General features: G+C 42.8%; 1 protein-coding gene across 1 annotated transcript in view; it reads left to right on the top strand.

Annotated features, from left to right (window-relative positions):
- Positions 1–1,759: 1,759 nt before the first annotated feature.
- LOC128690953 (differentially expressed in FDCP 6-like) overlaps positions 1,760–16,373 on the top strand; it is a 64,583-nt gene continuing 49,969 nt past the window's right edge. The window contains exon 1 of the mRNA XM_053779749.2: positions 1,760–1,915. Within this exon, the coding sequence (XP_053635724.2) occupies positions 1,817–1,915 (99 nt within the window). The 5' untranslated portion in view covers positions 1,760–1,816. The remainder of the gene's footprint in view (positions 1,916–16,373) is intronic.

Below are 16,373 nucleotides of genomic sequence, written 5' to 3' on the forward strand. Positions count from 1 at the left end.
ATATATATATATATATAGAGAGATAGAGCGAGAGATAGATAGAGAGAGAGATAGATAGATAGATAGAGAGAGAGAGAGAGAGAGAGAGAGAGAGAGAGAGAGAGAGAGAGAGAGAGAGAGTGAGAGAGAGAGAGAGATTTACGTAGAGTGACAGAACATAAGAAAGAAGGAACACTGCAGCAGGCCTACTGGCCCATACGAGGCAGGTCCAAGACTCCTACCGGCTTTATTATTATTATAATCAAAAAGAAGCGCTAAGCCACAAGGGCTATACAGCGCTCCCTACCGGCTTTAGCCAATGCCCCAACCTAGTCAGGTCAGGTCACCTTCACTTAAGGAAGGAACACGGCAACTGACCTAGTAGCACAAGCTAATCAGGTCCAACTCACACCCACCCACACCCACTCATGTATTTATCGAACCTATTTTTAAAACTACACAACGTTTTAGTCTCAATAACTGTACTTGGGAGTTTGTTCCACTCATCCACAACTCTATTACCAAACCAGTACTTTCCTATATCCTTCCTGAATCTGAATTTTTCCAACTTAAAACCATTGCTACGAGTCCTGTCTAGGCTAGATATTTTCAGCACGTTATTTACATCCCCTTTATTTATTCCTGTCTTCCATTTATACACCTTAATCATATCCCCCCTAATTCTACGCCTTTCAAGAGAGTGCAGATTCAGGGTCCTCAGTCTATCCTTAAGCCCATTGTCATCAGTCATTATCATTACTAACACTATGGCCCTCACTGTCATAATGACATTACTATGATACTATCACAACCAATGTTACCACCATCATTACCAACATAGCCATCAGCACCCTCATTACTACCAGCATTACCATCATAACGAACATTACCATCTGGGAGGGAGGGGGATGCGGCATGACCTGGCCTCCGTCTGTGCCCATGTATCACCGACCTTCACCGGGAACCGGTTTTATTCCTCTGGAGGCGAGCGTCACCTGACCAAACATGTGTTCCCTCTCACCTCGTTTCTGAGTAAAATCCCAGCCAATGAAAAAGAATAGTTGTTGCACATTTTAATTTTGAATTAAGTGTTGTTTGTTGAAGTTCCTTTAGCGAGAATTTACGTGTTTTTAATTAAACGTTCAGAGGAGAAAGGTAGTGGAATGGGAGGGGGAGAAAGCAAGTGCCCCAATAATTGGTATTCATACTATATGCCAATTTCGTTATCACTGTGGATAACTTGAAAATTTGGTCAAGAAGTGCTGGTGTATGAGTGCCAGGAGGGTTGAGCATCCTTGTGGCAGGTGTAGGTAGTAGCGGGCAGGTGAGGTGAACACTAATTGGTCCAGGTGGCTGGAGTGGAGCAGGTTACGGAAGGTATGGTCAGATGCCACCCACTTTCTCTCCTTAACACAAACTTCTCATATACTTTCGTTTAAACTGAGATATCTCCTGTATTGCATCTTTTTTCTTTGTGCTCTTATCATTTCTTAGTCTGAAACTGATGACAACCTTTATGAAATGGTGTTTCATGTGAGATATTTAAAGGAAGACAGCACATGGATGGGGTCGCACTAGGCAAGTGACGGGCACCAGGACTCCAGGTGTCGCTGGAATATTTCCACCCAAACTCACTCAATATTCTATTACACACGCTTAATCTAGATTTATGTGGTAAATCACAGTAAACATTCCTTGGCTACTGAATCAGAGACTCAATACAAAAGTTAAGATATGACGTTTGTATAATTAAAAAGTTGGTTAAAGAATGAGTGGTGTGTAGAAGAGCGAGGGTGGGTCTGTCTGACGATGCTCACTCGTCCCCGGGCGGCCCGTCATGGCGACCCTGGGCCAGCTGGTCGCAAACAGTTTGTGGTTCGCCTTCGATGCCCTGGATCAACAGAAGACCGGAGTCGTGCCTAAAAGCAAACTAAAGGTAAGGCAATGTACACATGTAGACAACCGTCGGAAGCGCTGTGGTGCATGAGCTGGAGTCGTAAAAATCGCAGGGTGCCGCAAGGTGTAAGAACCTATCTTGACTCTCGCTATAGTGGCCCCGACCTTCTGACCCTTGCCCCAGCAACGACCTCTCACCCTATAACCTCCGTATACGCAAGTAGGCGCGTTATGCATGTTATGTCCAGAATATAGGGGCACAAAACCAAAATACTAGTACGGTAATCGCTTCATAAATGGCAGGTGCAGCTGAAACAGCCTGCATGAGTTTGATAAAGGGCACTGAGTGGACCCCCGCCAAGATCGTACATGACCCTGCAGGTCGTGTCACCGCAAGTCATAAACACAATGTGAAACAACAAAATTTGTCACCCTTACATTTTATAAATTTCTAACATTTTTTACTGTTTGTTATCTGTTTGAGTGTGCAATTGATAATATACTTTATAGATGCTTGTTTGCTTGTTAAAGACAAAATTAATATTACTAGGTTTGTGTGTGCAAGTATTTGCATGTGTACATGTGTTTACACCATTAAAGAGTTTCACTGGAATTGTTCCCGAGGCTACAAATCACATATGGAGAGTAAATTAGCCTGTACGCTTACATAATACAGTTATTATAATTATTATATTAAAAATGCACCAACCCTAATGAATCATACATAAATCGTGATATTAGTTTCTATGCGACAACACTGTAATGTTTATAATGATCAGCTTCCAACCCAACACCGATGTAAATTACTTAAAGGAAGGTTAGGATTATTATATTGCTATTATAATGAAAAATAAGCGCTAAATCCACAAGGATCACACAGCACTGCTCTTATTACAGCTCCTGACACTTTTAAGGGCCAGGAATTCTTGAGTGTGAGCTAAAACTCCCGGGCCTACCTGGAGGGTATTCCGGAGATCAACGCCGGGGACTACCGCCCACAGGATGGGTATTGGGTGCATAATAAAGATATTAAACTAACCACGCGGCCCGGTCCACGACCAGGCCTCCCGGTGGATCAGGGCCTGATCAACCAGGTTGTTACTGCTGACCGTACGTAGTCCTACATATGAACCACAGCCCGGCTGATCCGGCACCGACTTTAAGTATCTGTCCAGCTCCCTCTTGAAAGCAGCCAGGGGTTTATTGGCAATTTCCCTTATGCTGGTGGGAAGCTGTTGAACAGTCTTGGGCTCCGGACACTTACTGTGTTTTTTCTTAGTGTACCAATGGCACTCCTTTTCATTGGGGGTATGTTGCACCGCCTGCCCAGTCTTTTTCTTTCGTAGGGAGTGATTTGTGTGTGCAGATTAGGGATCATTCCTTCTAGGATTTTCCAAGTTTAGATTATATCTCTCGCCTGCGTTCCAGTGAGTACAAGTCAAGTGCTTCCAGGCGTTCCCAGTAGGACCCCAATGGAAATAAGTCATTCTGTTTGACATTTTTGGGTTATCCTAGGTACTTTACACATATGCTATGTATGATAATCTATGTAACTGTATTTGTGTATACCTGAATAAACTTACTTACCCAGTAGTTAAGGTGTTTGACGGAACTTATATGTAAAGTAAAGGTTCTCTGTACATTCTCTAGATCTGCAGTTTCACCGATAATAATAAAATCAAATAACGAGTTAAACCCTAGAGGGTCATGGACCTCTTCAAGATGTTGCTCTACAAATGCTGGACCTCTTGGGATGATTGAGTTATGGGGCTGCACCCTCGAGGGTGCAGCCCCATAGCTCAGTCATTCTAAGAAGCAGAGTAGCTGCAGCTACTCTGCTTCTTGAGGATTTGAACGTACAGCTGTGCCTTTTGTGTGCATAAGGTGCAGGGGGCTGGGGTTACGGGATGTGGGGGATTTTTCAGAGCGTACAACGACCCAAACACATTCCTCCTCTTTCCCGAGCTGCGACCAACACGAGCCGGATAACGCCCGGGTACTTACTGCTAAGTGAACAGAATAATCCGAATGCATTCTTCTTTTTCATTTTCTTCTTCTCCAAGTGTCTTTACCTACTCCAGTTTCGTCACTGGTAGCGCCTTCGATTGTGAACCAAAGGAACTACCACTGAACTACTCATAAGTGTTCAAGGATTATTTCAGCGTTTGTCACAGCTGTCACCAGGTCCGTGACAGCTTTGATAGTGGAAGGCTTGGTGTTACTGGTCTTTTCTTCGTCAGGGAAAATGTTTCCTGATGACCCGCTTAGTGATTCAACAACTGCTGGCGTTAACGGCGCTAGGTATCAGTAAACAACTACTGGTGTACCGTGCTGGGTATCAGTAAACAACTACTGGTGTACCCATGCTGGGTATCAGTAAATAACTACTGGTGTACCCGTGCTGGGTATCAGTAAATAACTACTGGTGTACCCGTGCTGGGTATCAGTATACTGGTGCACCCGTGCTGGGTATCAGTAAACTACTGGTGTACCCGTGCTGGGTATCAGTAAACAACTACTGGTGTACCCGTGCTGTGCATCAGTAAACAACTACTGGTATACCCGTGCTGGATATCAGTAAACAACTACTGGTGTACCAGTGCTGGGTATCAGTAAACAACTACTGGTATACCCGTGCTGGGTATCAGTAAACACCTACTGATGTACCCGTGCTGGGGATCAGTAAACAACTACTGGTATACCCGTGCTGGGTATCAGTAAACTACTGGTGAACCCGTGCTGGGTATCAGTAAACAACTACTGGTATACCAGTGCTGGGTATCAGTAAACAACTACTGGTGTACTCGTGCTGGGTATCAGTATACTGGTGTACCCATGCTGGGTATCAGTAAACTACTGGTGTGCCCGTGCTGGGTATCAGTAAACACCTACTGGTGTACCCGTGCTGGGTATCAGTAAACTACTGTTGTCCCCGTGCTGGGTATCAGTAAACAACTACTGGTGTACCCGTGCTGGGTATCAGTAAACAACTACTGGTGTACCAGTGCTGGGTATCAGTAAACAAATACTGGTGTACCAGTGCTGGGTATCAGTAAACAAATACTGGTGTACCCATGCTGGGTATCAGTAAACTACTGGTGTACCCATGCTGGGTATCAGTAAACAACTACTGGTGTACCCGTGCTGTGTATCAGTAAACTACTGGTGTACCCGTGCTGGGTATCAGTAAACAACTACTGGTGTACCCGTGCTGGGTATCAGTAAACAACTACTGGTGTACCCGTGCTGGGTATCAGTAAATAACTACTGGTGTACCCGTGCTGGGTATCAGTAAACAACTACTGGTGTACCCGTGCTGGGTATCAGTAAACAACTACTGGTGTACCCGTGCTGGGTATCAGTAAACAACTACTGGTGTACCCGTGCTGGGTATCAGTAAACAACTACTGGTATACCCGTGCTGGGTATCAGTAAACAACTATTGGTGTACCCGTCCTGGGTATCAGTAAACAACTACTGGTGTACCCGTGCTGGGTATCAGTATACTGGTGTACCCGTGCTGGGTATCAGTAAACAACTACTGGTGTACCCGTGCTGAGTATCAGTATACTGGTGTACCCGTGCTGGGTATCAGTAAACTACTGGTGTACTCGTGCTGAGTATCAGTATACTGGTCTACCCGTGCTGAGTATCAGTATACTGGTGTACCCGTGCTGGGTATCAGTATACTGGTGTACCCGTGCTGGGTATCAGTATACTGGTGTACCCGTGCTGAGTATCAGTAAACAACTTCTGGTGTATCCGTGCTGGGTATCAGTAAACTACTGGTGTACCCGTGCTGGGCATTAGTAAACAACTACTAGTGTACCCGTGCTGGGTATTAGTAAACAACTACTGGTGTACCCGTGCTGGGCATTAGCAAACTACTGGTGTACCCGTGCTGAGTATTAGTAAACTACTGGTGTACCCATGTTGGCATTAGTAAACAACTACTGGTGTACCCGTGCTGGGTATCAGTAAACAACTACTGGTGTACTCGTGCTGGGTATCAGTAAACAACTGCTGGTGTCTCTGTGCTGGGTATCAGTAAAGAACTACTGGTGTACCCATGCTGGGCATTAGTAAAGAACTACTGGTGTACCCATGCTGGGCATTAGTAAACTACTGGTGTACCCATGCTGGGTATTAGTAAACAACTACTGGTGTACCCGTGCTGGGTATCAGTAAACAACTACTGGTGTACTCGTGCTGGGTATCAGTAAACAACTGGTGTCCCCGTGCTGGGTATCAGTAAACAACTACTGGTGTATCCATGCTGGGCATTAGTAAACAACTACTGGTGTACCCGTGCTGAGTATTAGTAAACAACTACTGGTGTCCCCGTGCTGGGCATTAGTAAACTACTGGTGTATCCGTGCTGGGCATTAATAAACAACTACTGGTGTACCCGTGCTGAGTATTAGTAAACAACTACTGGTGTACCCGTACTGGGTATCAGTAAACGTGTGGAAAATTTTTTAATTTTCCGAAACTATAGTGCCTAATAGGTGTTTAATGTGTCTATATGGGTCAAAAATGTATTTGAAAATAAGAGTAGAACCAAGAGTTCCCTTTGCGCATGCGCGGATGTGCGGGGGGGGAGAGGCGGATTGTTTTGAATGTGGTGAGGAAGCTGAGAAAGCATGGAACCACGAAATTGGCATTCACGGCGGCCTAAGGATTAATATAGGCCTCATTTCATAATAAGAAGTGTCGTAACTGTTCCTGGTGGAGAGTGAGGGAACGTGATTTACGGGACCACGGTAATAGAGTGGTAAAATGTGTGATAAGAGTAGGACCGGGTGACTGACGCGTCACTATGGACTGTGTCCTGGGGAAAATTACCCTTGGTTTAATCATCGCTCATCGGTCTCAGATCTTAATGGAGTGACCTCTAATTTGTATAATAGTTATGAGACGTTAAATCGTCTTGTGAATGGTAATGTAATCAGTGATAATAACATTGAGTTAAGAGAATGCGGGATGTGAAATAGAGCGCCTTGCTCCGAGTGAACGTGTGACTCTCGTACCGGGGATAATGGAGATTTATGGAATCACGACTTCTAACCGGGACAAACCGACGGATACCTCGTCCTGCCGGAATGAGAACCGTGTCGGTGTAGCAGGACATCGAAACTGAGATGGTGAATGGAAGAAATAAGGAGTATCAATCACCCACAGTTAAGTAACCCTTCTAGTTATAACAAACTTATGCTGGCCAGTTGTGTTATGTTGTAATTAGATAGGTTATGAGTGATCCAGCTACATCAAGTGACCACCAGAGAACATCTGGTAAGTGGTGGGATTATGTACAAATGTTTTCCTTGATGGATGTATCCAGGTGTATCCTACCCCCCTCCCCTTCATTCAGCTAAACTAATATAATCTATACAGTCCACAATTAATTAGTAGCACCGTACTTGTGGGTGCTACCCAATCCATACTGGTCTCGGATAGATATGGATAAGATTGTGAGGTCGAGGGGACCACTTGGTGCGACCAGGGGTGGTTAAGTTTTCTCACATGTCTACACGGGGTGACTACGGTAAACAATATGATTGTCTCCCAATGAGATTACTGGTATGTATATAATGTTGAGGTACATACAGGTAAGCACCCTAGAAAATTTTCCATATCTGCCCGTTGGTCCTTCGAGAACCGGATGCAATCAGTGAAAAAATTAATTGAATTAATTACTTAATAATTAAGTGACTGATTGAAGGAAGTGGGTGTAGGGTGCACAAGTTTAATCGATCGTGTGATGGATGACAATTAGCCCAATTAATTGCTAGCACATGGGTGGCTAGGATTTATACAAGAGTAAAGTGCAAGAATTACTCTTATAAGGCGCCTACTTAAGTTGTATAATCAGTGATTAATAATTCTCTAACCATGACTGGATCTAATGGAGTTAATGTGGCTGACAAGTCCGTGAATTTTAGAGTAATGAAAGCATCATTACAGGCTATTAAAAGCCATGTGACGAAGGCATTTGATTTAGTGAATCAAAGAACCGTGAACCCTAATGAATTAAAGTTATATTTAGATGCTTTAGAGAGTAGATTTGATTGGTACAAATTGTGGTTTAAAGACTGTGAAAGAGATCTGCTGGAGAATTGTGCAGATGGAATGGAAATGAATGTTTTAATTAATCAACATTACGAATTGGAAGAAAAACTGTCTTGTAAAAGTAAGGCTTTGAATAAATTAAAGGGTGTAAGCCAGGCAGTTGATCAACCTATTAATGCAAAGGGTGGGTTTGCCAAAACCTCCATAGTACGGTCTGGAGGAAATCAGACTAGGTCGGCAGGAATTAATTGTTCAATTGCAGACCAGTCAGCCAAACAGTTCTAAGGATATAACACATAATGACGCTGAAGTATCTGTCAAGTCTCAAAAGGGAAAATTAATCCCAGTGGTAATAATCATAGTTAAGAGTTAAATAGGCACATATCAAGTCAGGAATCAGTAATAGTGGTTCCTCACATCAAGGTAAGAGGAATAAGTACCTCAGTAAGTGTAACCCAGTTAATAAGAGGTCAGGCAAGGAAAAGAGAGACTGCCTCTTCTGCCAGGGTACTCATTTCACTAAAAATTGTAATGCCTGTAATTCATGGGATATTAAAGTGGAAAGAATGAAAGAACTTGACAGATTTATCAGATGTCTAGACAATCATAATGTAAAGGATTGTCATACCAAATTGAACAGTTGCTATCAATGCAACAAGGGAAAGCACCATACAGTTATGTGCAGGGTTGTATGTGATTCTTATAATAATGGTGACAATAATGATAATGTTAATAACCCTGACACTACAGTGACTGATGTAAAGGTTGCAGCTAATGGCAATAATGATGGCCTAGCTGAGGTAGCCTTGCCGGTGTTGGATGTAAAAATTCAGGATAAAGGGCATAAATCCAAAACCATACGGCGTCACTCTCCTCAACACTGGTACGGGCCATGTAATATATGGCAGACTACCGCCTAGTAATAATGACTAGAGGAAGTAGTGAATACGGTCACGGTGTCTTACTCATGAAAGGTCAACCCAGTACAAGTATTCTTCTATCGAGAATGATGTTGAACCAGTCTAATTTGTGGGAGCTGGACAGCATAGGGATTAATGTAAATGAGGAAAGTCCAAATGATTCCTTTACTCAGGAACAATACCTGAAGGATGTTAAATGTGAATCTGGACATTACTGGGTGCGACTTCCGTGGAAGCTTGACCGTCCAGAATTACCTACTAATTATAGGATGGCGTATGGACAGTTAAAGGGCCCAGCTCTGCGAACTGAGCAAGACACCAAAATTGTTGACTGCTTATAATGATATAATTAATAAGCAGTTAAATAATAAATTGTTCTTACTTCAGGCGACGATAAATGCACACCTTAAGTGCACAGGCGGTCCACTGAGCGAAGTAATTGGGTAAATAATCTTATGTGGACAATTTCCGGGTGTGACGTCAACTGAAGAGGAACTAATGAGGATATGTGAAGGGGTTAATGAAATAATGAAGAAATGTGCTGGGACTGACTTGGGATACTGAGAGAGACTTGTTATTGGTAAAGTCTCAAAATTCCAGTATGCCCAATAAATTAATCCAGGGAGCATAGGCTTATGCCCCTGAGAGAATGGAACACTAATTAGTCCATTTTGAGGGTTCAATAAATATGGATGGCCATGGAGTTGGTGCCTATATGCAGTAGGGTGCTGGGACTGACTTGGGATACTGAGAGAGACTTGTTATTGGTAAAGTCTCAAAATTCCAGTATGCCCAATAACTTAATCCAGGGAGCATAGGCTTATGCCCCTGAGAGAATGGAACACTAATTAGTCCATTTTGAGGGATCAATAAATATAGATGGCCATGGAGTTGGTGCCTATATGCAGTAATGTGCTGGGGCTGACTTGGGATACTGAGAGACTTGTTATTGTTAAAGTCTCAAAATTCCAGTATGCCCAATAAATTAATCCAGGGAGCATAGGCTTATGCCCCTGAGAGAATGGAACACTAATTAGTCCATTTTGAGGGTTCAATAAATATGGATGGCCATGGAGTTGGTGCCTATATGCAGTAATGTGCTGGGGCTGACTTGGGATACTGAGAGACTTGTTATTGTTAAAGTCTCAAAATTCCAGTATGCCCAATAAATTAATCCAGGGAGCATAGGCTTATGCCCCTGAGAGAATGGAACACTAATTAGTCCATTTGAGGGTTCAATAAATATGGATGGCCATGGAGTTGGTGCCTATATGCAGTAATGTGCTGGGGCTGACTTGGGATACTGAGAGAGACTTGTTATTGTTAAAGTCTCATAATTCCAGTATGCCCAATAAATTAATCCAGGGAGCATAGGCTTATGCCCCTGAGAGGATGGAACACTAATTAGTCCATTTTGAGGGTTCAATAAATATGGGTGGCCAGTGAAGATGGGAAAATTGTACTCCACATTATGTAAGTCGTCTAGCAACGACCTCCGCCCGGCCGCAGTGTGGAAAATTTTTTGATTTTCCGAAACTATAGTGCCTAATAGGTGTTTAATGTGTCTATATGGGTCAAAAATGTATTTGAAAATAAGAGTAGAACCAAGAGTTCCCTTTGCGCATGCGCGGATGTGCGGGGGGGAGAGGCGCGGATTGTTTTGAATGTGGGGAGGAAGCTGGGAAAGCATGGAACCACGAAATTGACATTCACGGCGGCCTAAGGATTAATATAGGCCTCATTTCATAATAAGAAGTGTCGTAACTGTTCCTGGTGGAGAGTGAGGGAACGTGATTTACGGGACCACGGTAATAGAGTGGTAAAATGTGTGATAAGAGTAGGACCGGGTGACTGACGCGTCACTATGGACTGTGTCCTGGGGAAAATTACCCTTGGTTTAATCATCACTCATCGGTCTCAGATCTTAATGGAGTGACCTCTAATTTGTATAATAGTTATGAGACGTTAAATCGTCTTGTGAATGGTAATGTAATCAGTGATAATAACATTGAGTTAAGAGAATGTGGGATGTGAAATAAGTCGCCTTGCTCCGAGTGAACACGTGTAGACTCTTGTTCCCGACCGAGGAAATGAAGCTTTTGATCCACGATTTCTAAACCGGGACAAACTGACGGATACCTCGTCCTGCCGGAATGAGAACCGTGTCGGTGTAGCAGGACATCGAAAATGAGATGGTGAATGGAAGAAATAAGGAGTATCAATCACCCACAGTTAAGTAACCCTTCTAGTTATAACAAACTTATGCTGGCCAGTTGTGTTATGTTGTAATTAGATAGGTTATGAGTGATCCAGCTACATCAAGTGACCACCAGAGAACATCTGGTAAGTGGTGGGATTATGTACAAATGTTTTCCTTGATGGATGTATCCAGGTGTATCCTACCCCCCCCCCTTCATTCAGCTAAACTAATATAATCTATACAGTCCACAATTAATTAGTAGCACCGTACTTGTGGGTGCTACCCAATCCATACTGGTCTCGGATAGATATGGATAAGATTGTGAGGTCGAGGGGACCACTTGGTGCGACCAGGGGTGGTTAAGTTTTCTCACATGTCTACACGGGGTGACTACGGTAAACAATATGATTGTCTCCCAATGAGATTACTGGTATGTATATAATGTTGAGGTACATACAGGTAAGCACCCTAGAAAATTTTCCATATCTGCCCGTTGGTCCTTCGAGAACCGGATGCAATCAGTGAAAAAATTAATTGAATTAATTACTTAATAATTAAGTGACTGATTGAAGGAAGTGGGTGTAGGGTGCACAAGTTTAATCGATCGTGTGATGGATGACAATTAGCCCAATTAATTGCTAGCACATGGGTGGCTAGGATTTATACAAGAGTAAAGTGCAAGAATTACTCTTATAAGGCGCCTACTTAAGTTGTATAATCAGTGATTAATAATTCTCTAACCATGACTGGATCTAATGGAGTTAATGTGGCTGACAAGTCCGTGAATTTTAGAGTAATGAAAGCATCATTACAGGCTATTAAAAGCCATGTGACGAAGGCATTTGATTTAGTGAATCAAAGAACCGTGAACCCTAATGAATTAAAGTTATATTTAGATGCTTTAGAGAGTAGATTTGATTGGTACAAATTGTGGTTTAAAGACTGTGAAAGAGATCTGCTGGAGAATTGTGCAGATGGAATGGAAATGAATGTTTTAATTAATCAACATTACGAATTGGAAGAAAAACTGTCTTGTAAAAGTAAGGCTTTGAATAAATTAAAGGGTGTAAGCCAGGCAGTTGATCAACCTATTAATGCAAAGGGTGGGTTTGCCAAAACCTCCATAGTACGGTCTGGAGGAAATCAGACTAGGTCGGCAGGAATTAATTGTTCAATTGCAGACCAGCCAGCCAAACAGTTCTAAGGATATAACACATAATGACGCTGAAGTATCTGTCAAGTCTCAAAAGGGAAAATTAATCCCAGTGGTAATAATCATAGTTAAGAGTTAAATAGGCACATATCAAGTCAGGAATCAGTAATAGTGGTTCCTCACATCAAGGTAAGAGGAATAAGTACCTCAGTAAGTGTAACCCAGTTAATAAGAGGTCAGGCAAGGAAAAGAGAGACTGCCTCTTCTGCCAGGGTACTCATTTCACTAAAAATTGTAATGCCTGTAATTCATGGGATATTAAAGTGGAAAGAATGAAAGAACTTGACAGATTTATCAGATGTCTAGACAATCATAATGTAAAGGATTGTCATACCAAATTGAACAGTTGCTATCAATGCAACAAGGGAAAGCACCATACAGTTATGTGCAGGGTTGTATGTGATTCTTATAATAATGGTGACAATAATGATAATGTTAATAACCCTGACACTACAGTGACTGATGTAAAGGTTGCAGCTAATGGCAATAATGATGGCCTAGCTGAGGTAGCCTTGCCGGTGTTGGATGTAAAAATTCAGGATAAAGGGCATAAATCCAAAACCATACGGTGTCACTCTCCTCAACACTGGTACGGGCCATGTAATATATGGCAGACTACCGCCTAGTAATAATGACTAGAGGAAGTAGTGAATACGGTCACGGTGTCTTACTCATGAAAGGTCAACCCAGTACAAGTATTCTTCTATCGAGAATGATGTTGAACCAGTCTAATTTGTGGGAGCTGGACAGCATAGGGATTAATGTAAATGAGGAAAGTCCAAATGATTCCTTTACTCAGGAACAATACCTGAAGGATGTTAAATGTGAATCTGGACATTACTGGGTGCGACTTCCGTGGAAGCTTGACCGTCCAGAATTACCTACTAATTATAGGATGGCGTATGGACAGTTAAAGGGCCCAGCTCTGCGAACTGAGCAAGACACCAAAATTGTTGACTGCTTATAATGATATAATTAATAAGCAGTTAAATAATAAATTGTTCTTACTTCAGGCGACGATAAATGCACACCTTAAGTGCACAGGCGGTCCACTGAGCGAAGTAATTGGGTAAATAATCTTATGTGGACAATTTCCGGGTGTGACGTCAACTGAAGAGGAACTAATGAGGATATGTGAAGGGGTTAATGAAATAATGAAGAAATGTGCTGGGACTGACTTGGGATACTGAGAGAGACTTGTTATTGTTAAAGTCTCAAAATTCCAGTATGCCCAATAAATTAATCCAGGGAGCATAGGCTTATGCCCCTGAGAGAATGGAACACTAATTAGTCCATTTTGAGGGTTCAATAAATATGGATGGCCATGGAGTTGGTGCCTATATGCAGTAGGGTGCTGGGACTGACTTGGGATACTGAGAGAGACTTGTTATTGGTAAAGTCTCAAAATTCCAGTATGCCCAATAACTTAATCCAGGGAGCATAGGCTTATGCCCCTGAGAGAATGGAACACTAATTAGTCCATTTTGAGGGATCAATAAATATAGATGGCCATGGAGTTGGTGCCTATATGCAGTAATGTGCTGGGGCTGACTTGGGATACTGAGAGACTTGTTATTGTTAAAGTCTCAAAATTCCAGTATGCCCAATAAATTAATCCAGGGAGCATAGGCTTATGCCCCTGAGAGAATGGAACACTAATTAGTCCATTTTGAGGGTTCAATAAATATAGATGGCCATGGAGTTGGTGCCTATATGCAGTAATGTGCTGGGGCTGACTTGGGATACTGAGAGACTTGTTATTGTTAAAGTCTCAAAATTCCAGTATGCCCAATAAATTAATCCAGGGAGCATAGGCTTATGCCCCTGAGAGAATGGAACACTAATTAGTCCATTTTGAGGGTTCAATAAATATGGATGGCCATGGAGTTGGTGCCTATATGCAGTAATGTGCTGGGGCTGACTTGGGATACTGAGAGAGACTTGTTATTGTTAAAGTCTCATAATTCCAGTATGCCCAATAAATTAATCCAGGGAGCATAGGCTTATGCCCCTGAGAGAATGGAACACTAATTAGTCCATTTTGAGGGTTCAATAAATATGGGTGGCCAGTGAAGATGGGAAAATTGTACTCCACATTATGTAAGTCGTCTAGCAACGACCTCCGCCCGGCCGCAGTGTGGAAAATTTTTTGATTTTCCGAAACTATAGTGCCTAATAGGTGTTTAATGTGTCTATATGGGTCAAAAATGTATTTGAAAATAAGAGTAGAACCAAGAGTTCCCTTTGCGCATGCGCGGATGTGCGGGGGGGGAGAGGCGGATTGTTTTGAATGTGGTGAAGAAGCTGAGAAAGCATGGAACCACGAAATTGACATTCACGGCGGCCTAAGGATTAATATAGGCCTCATTTCATAATAAGAAGTGTCGTAACTGTTCCTGGTGGAGAGTGAGGGAACGTGATTTACGGGACCACGGTAATAGAGTGGTAAAATGTGTGATAAGAGTAGGACCGGGTGACTGACGCGTCACTATGGACTGTGTCCTGGGGAAAATTACCCTTGGTTTAATCATCACTCATCGGTCTCAGATCTTAATGGAGTGACCTCTAATTTGTATAATAGTTATGAGACGTTAAATCGTCTTGTGAATAGTAATGTAATCAGTGATAATAACATTGAGTTAAGAGAATGGGGGATGTGAAATAAGTCGCCTTGCTCCGAGTGAACACGTGTAGACTCTTGTTACCGAGGAAATGGAAGCTTTTGAATCACGACTTCTAAACCGGGACAAACTGACGGATACCTCGTCCTGCCGGAATGAGAACCGTGTCGGTGTAGCAGGACATCGAAAATGAGATGGTGAATGGAAGAAATAAGGAGTATCAATCACCCACAGTTAAGTAACCCTTCTAGTTATAACAAACTTATGCTGGCCAGTTGTGTTATGTTGTAATTAGATAGGTTATGAGTGATCCAGCTACATCAAGTGACCACCAGAGAACATCTGGTAAGTGGTGGGATTATGTACAAATGTTTTCCTTGATGGATGTATCCAGGTGTATCCTACCCCCCTCCCCTTCATTCAGCTAAACTAATATAATCTATACAGTCCACAATTAATTAGTAGCACCGTACTTGTGGGTGCTACCCAATCCATACTGGTCTCGGATAGATATGGATAAGATTGTGAGGTCGAGGGGACCACTTGGTGCGACCAGGGGTGGTTAAGTTTTCTCACATGTCTACACGGGGTGACTACGGTAAACAATATGATTGTCTCCCAATGAGATTACTGGTATGTATATAATGTTGAGGTACATACAGGTAAGCACCCTAGAAAATTTTCCATAACTGGTGTCCCCGTGCTGGGCATTAGTAAACAACTACTGGTGTACCCGTGCTGAGTATTAGTAAACAACTACTGGTGTACCCGTGCTGGGCATTAGTGAACAACTACTGGTGTACCCATGCTGGGTATCAGTAAACAGCTACTGGTGTACTCGTTCTGGGTATCAGTATACTGGTGTACCCGTGCTGGATATCAGTATACTGGTGTACCCGTGCTGGGTATCAGTAAACAACTACTGGTGTACCCGTGCTCGGTATTAGTAAACAACTACTGGTGTACCCGTGCTGGGTATTAGTAAACAACTACTGGTGTACCCGTGCTGGGTATCAGTAAACAACTTCTGGTGTATCCGTGCCGGGTATCAGTAAACAACTACTGGTGTACCCGTGCTGGGCATTAGTAAACTAATGGTGTACCCATGCTGGGCATTAGTAAACAACTACTGGTGTACCCGTGCTGGGTATCAGTAAACTAGTGGCGTACTCGTGCTGGGTATCAGTAAACAACTGCTGGTGTCCCCGTGCTGGGCATTAGTAAACAACTACTGGTGTACCCGTGCTGAGTATTAGTAAACAATTGCTGGTGTACCCGTGCTGGGCATTAGTAAACAACTACTGGTGTACCCATGCTGGGCATTAGTAAACAACTACTGGTGTACCCATGCTGGGTATTAGTAAACAACTACTGGTGTACCCATGCTGGGCATTAGTAAACAACTACTGGTGTACCCATGCTGGGTATTAGTAAAGAGCTACTGGTGTACCCGTGCTGGGTATCAGTAAACAACT

Source organism: Cherax quadricarinatus, chromosome 24 (genome assembly GCF_038502225.1).
Source record: "Cherax quadricarinatus isolate ZL_2023a chromosome 24, ASM3850222v1, whole genome shotgun sequence".
Lineage (NCBI taxonomy): Eukaryota > Metazoa > Arthropoda > Malacostraca > Decapoda > Parastacidae > Cherax > Cherax quadricarinatus.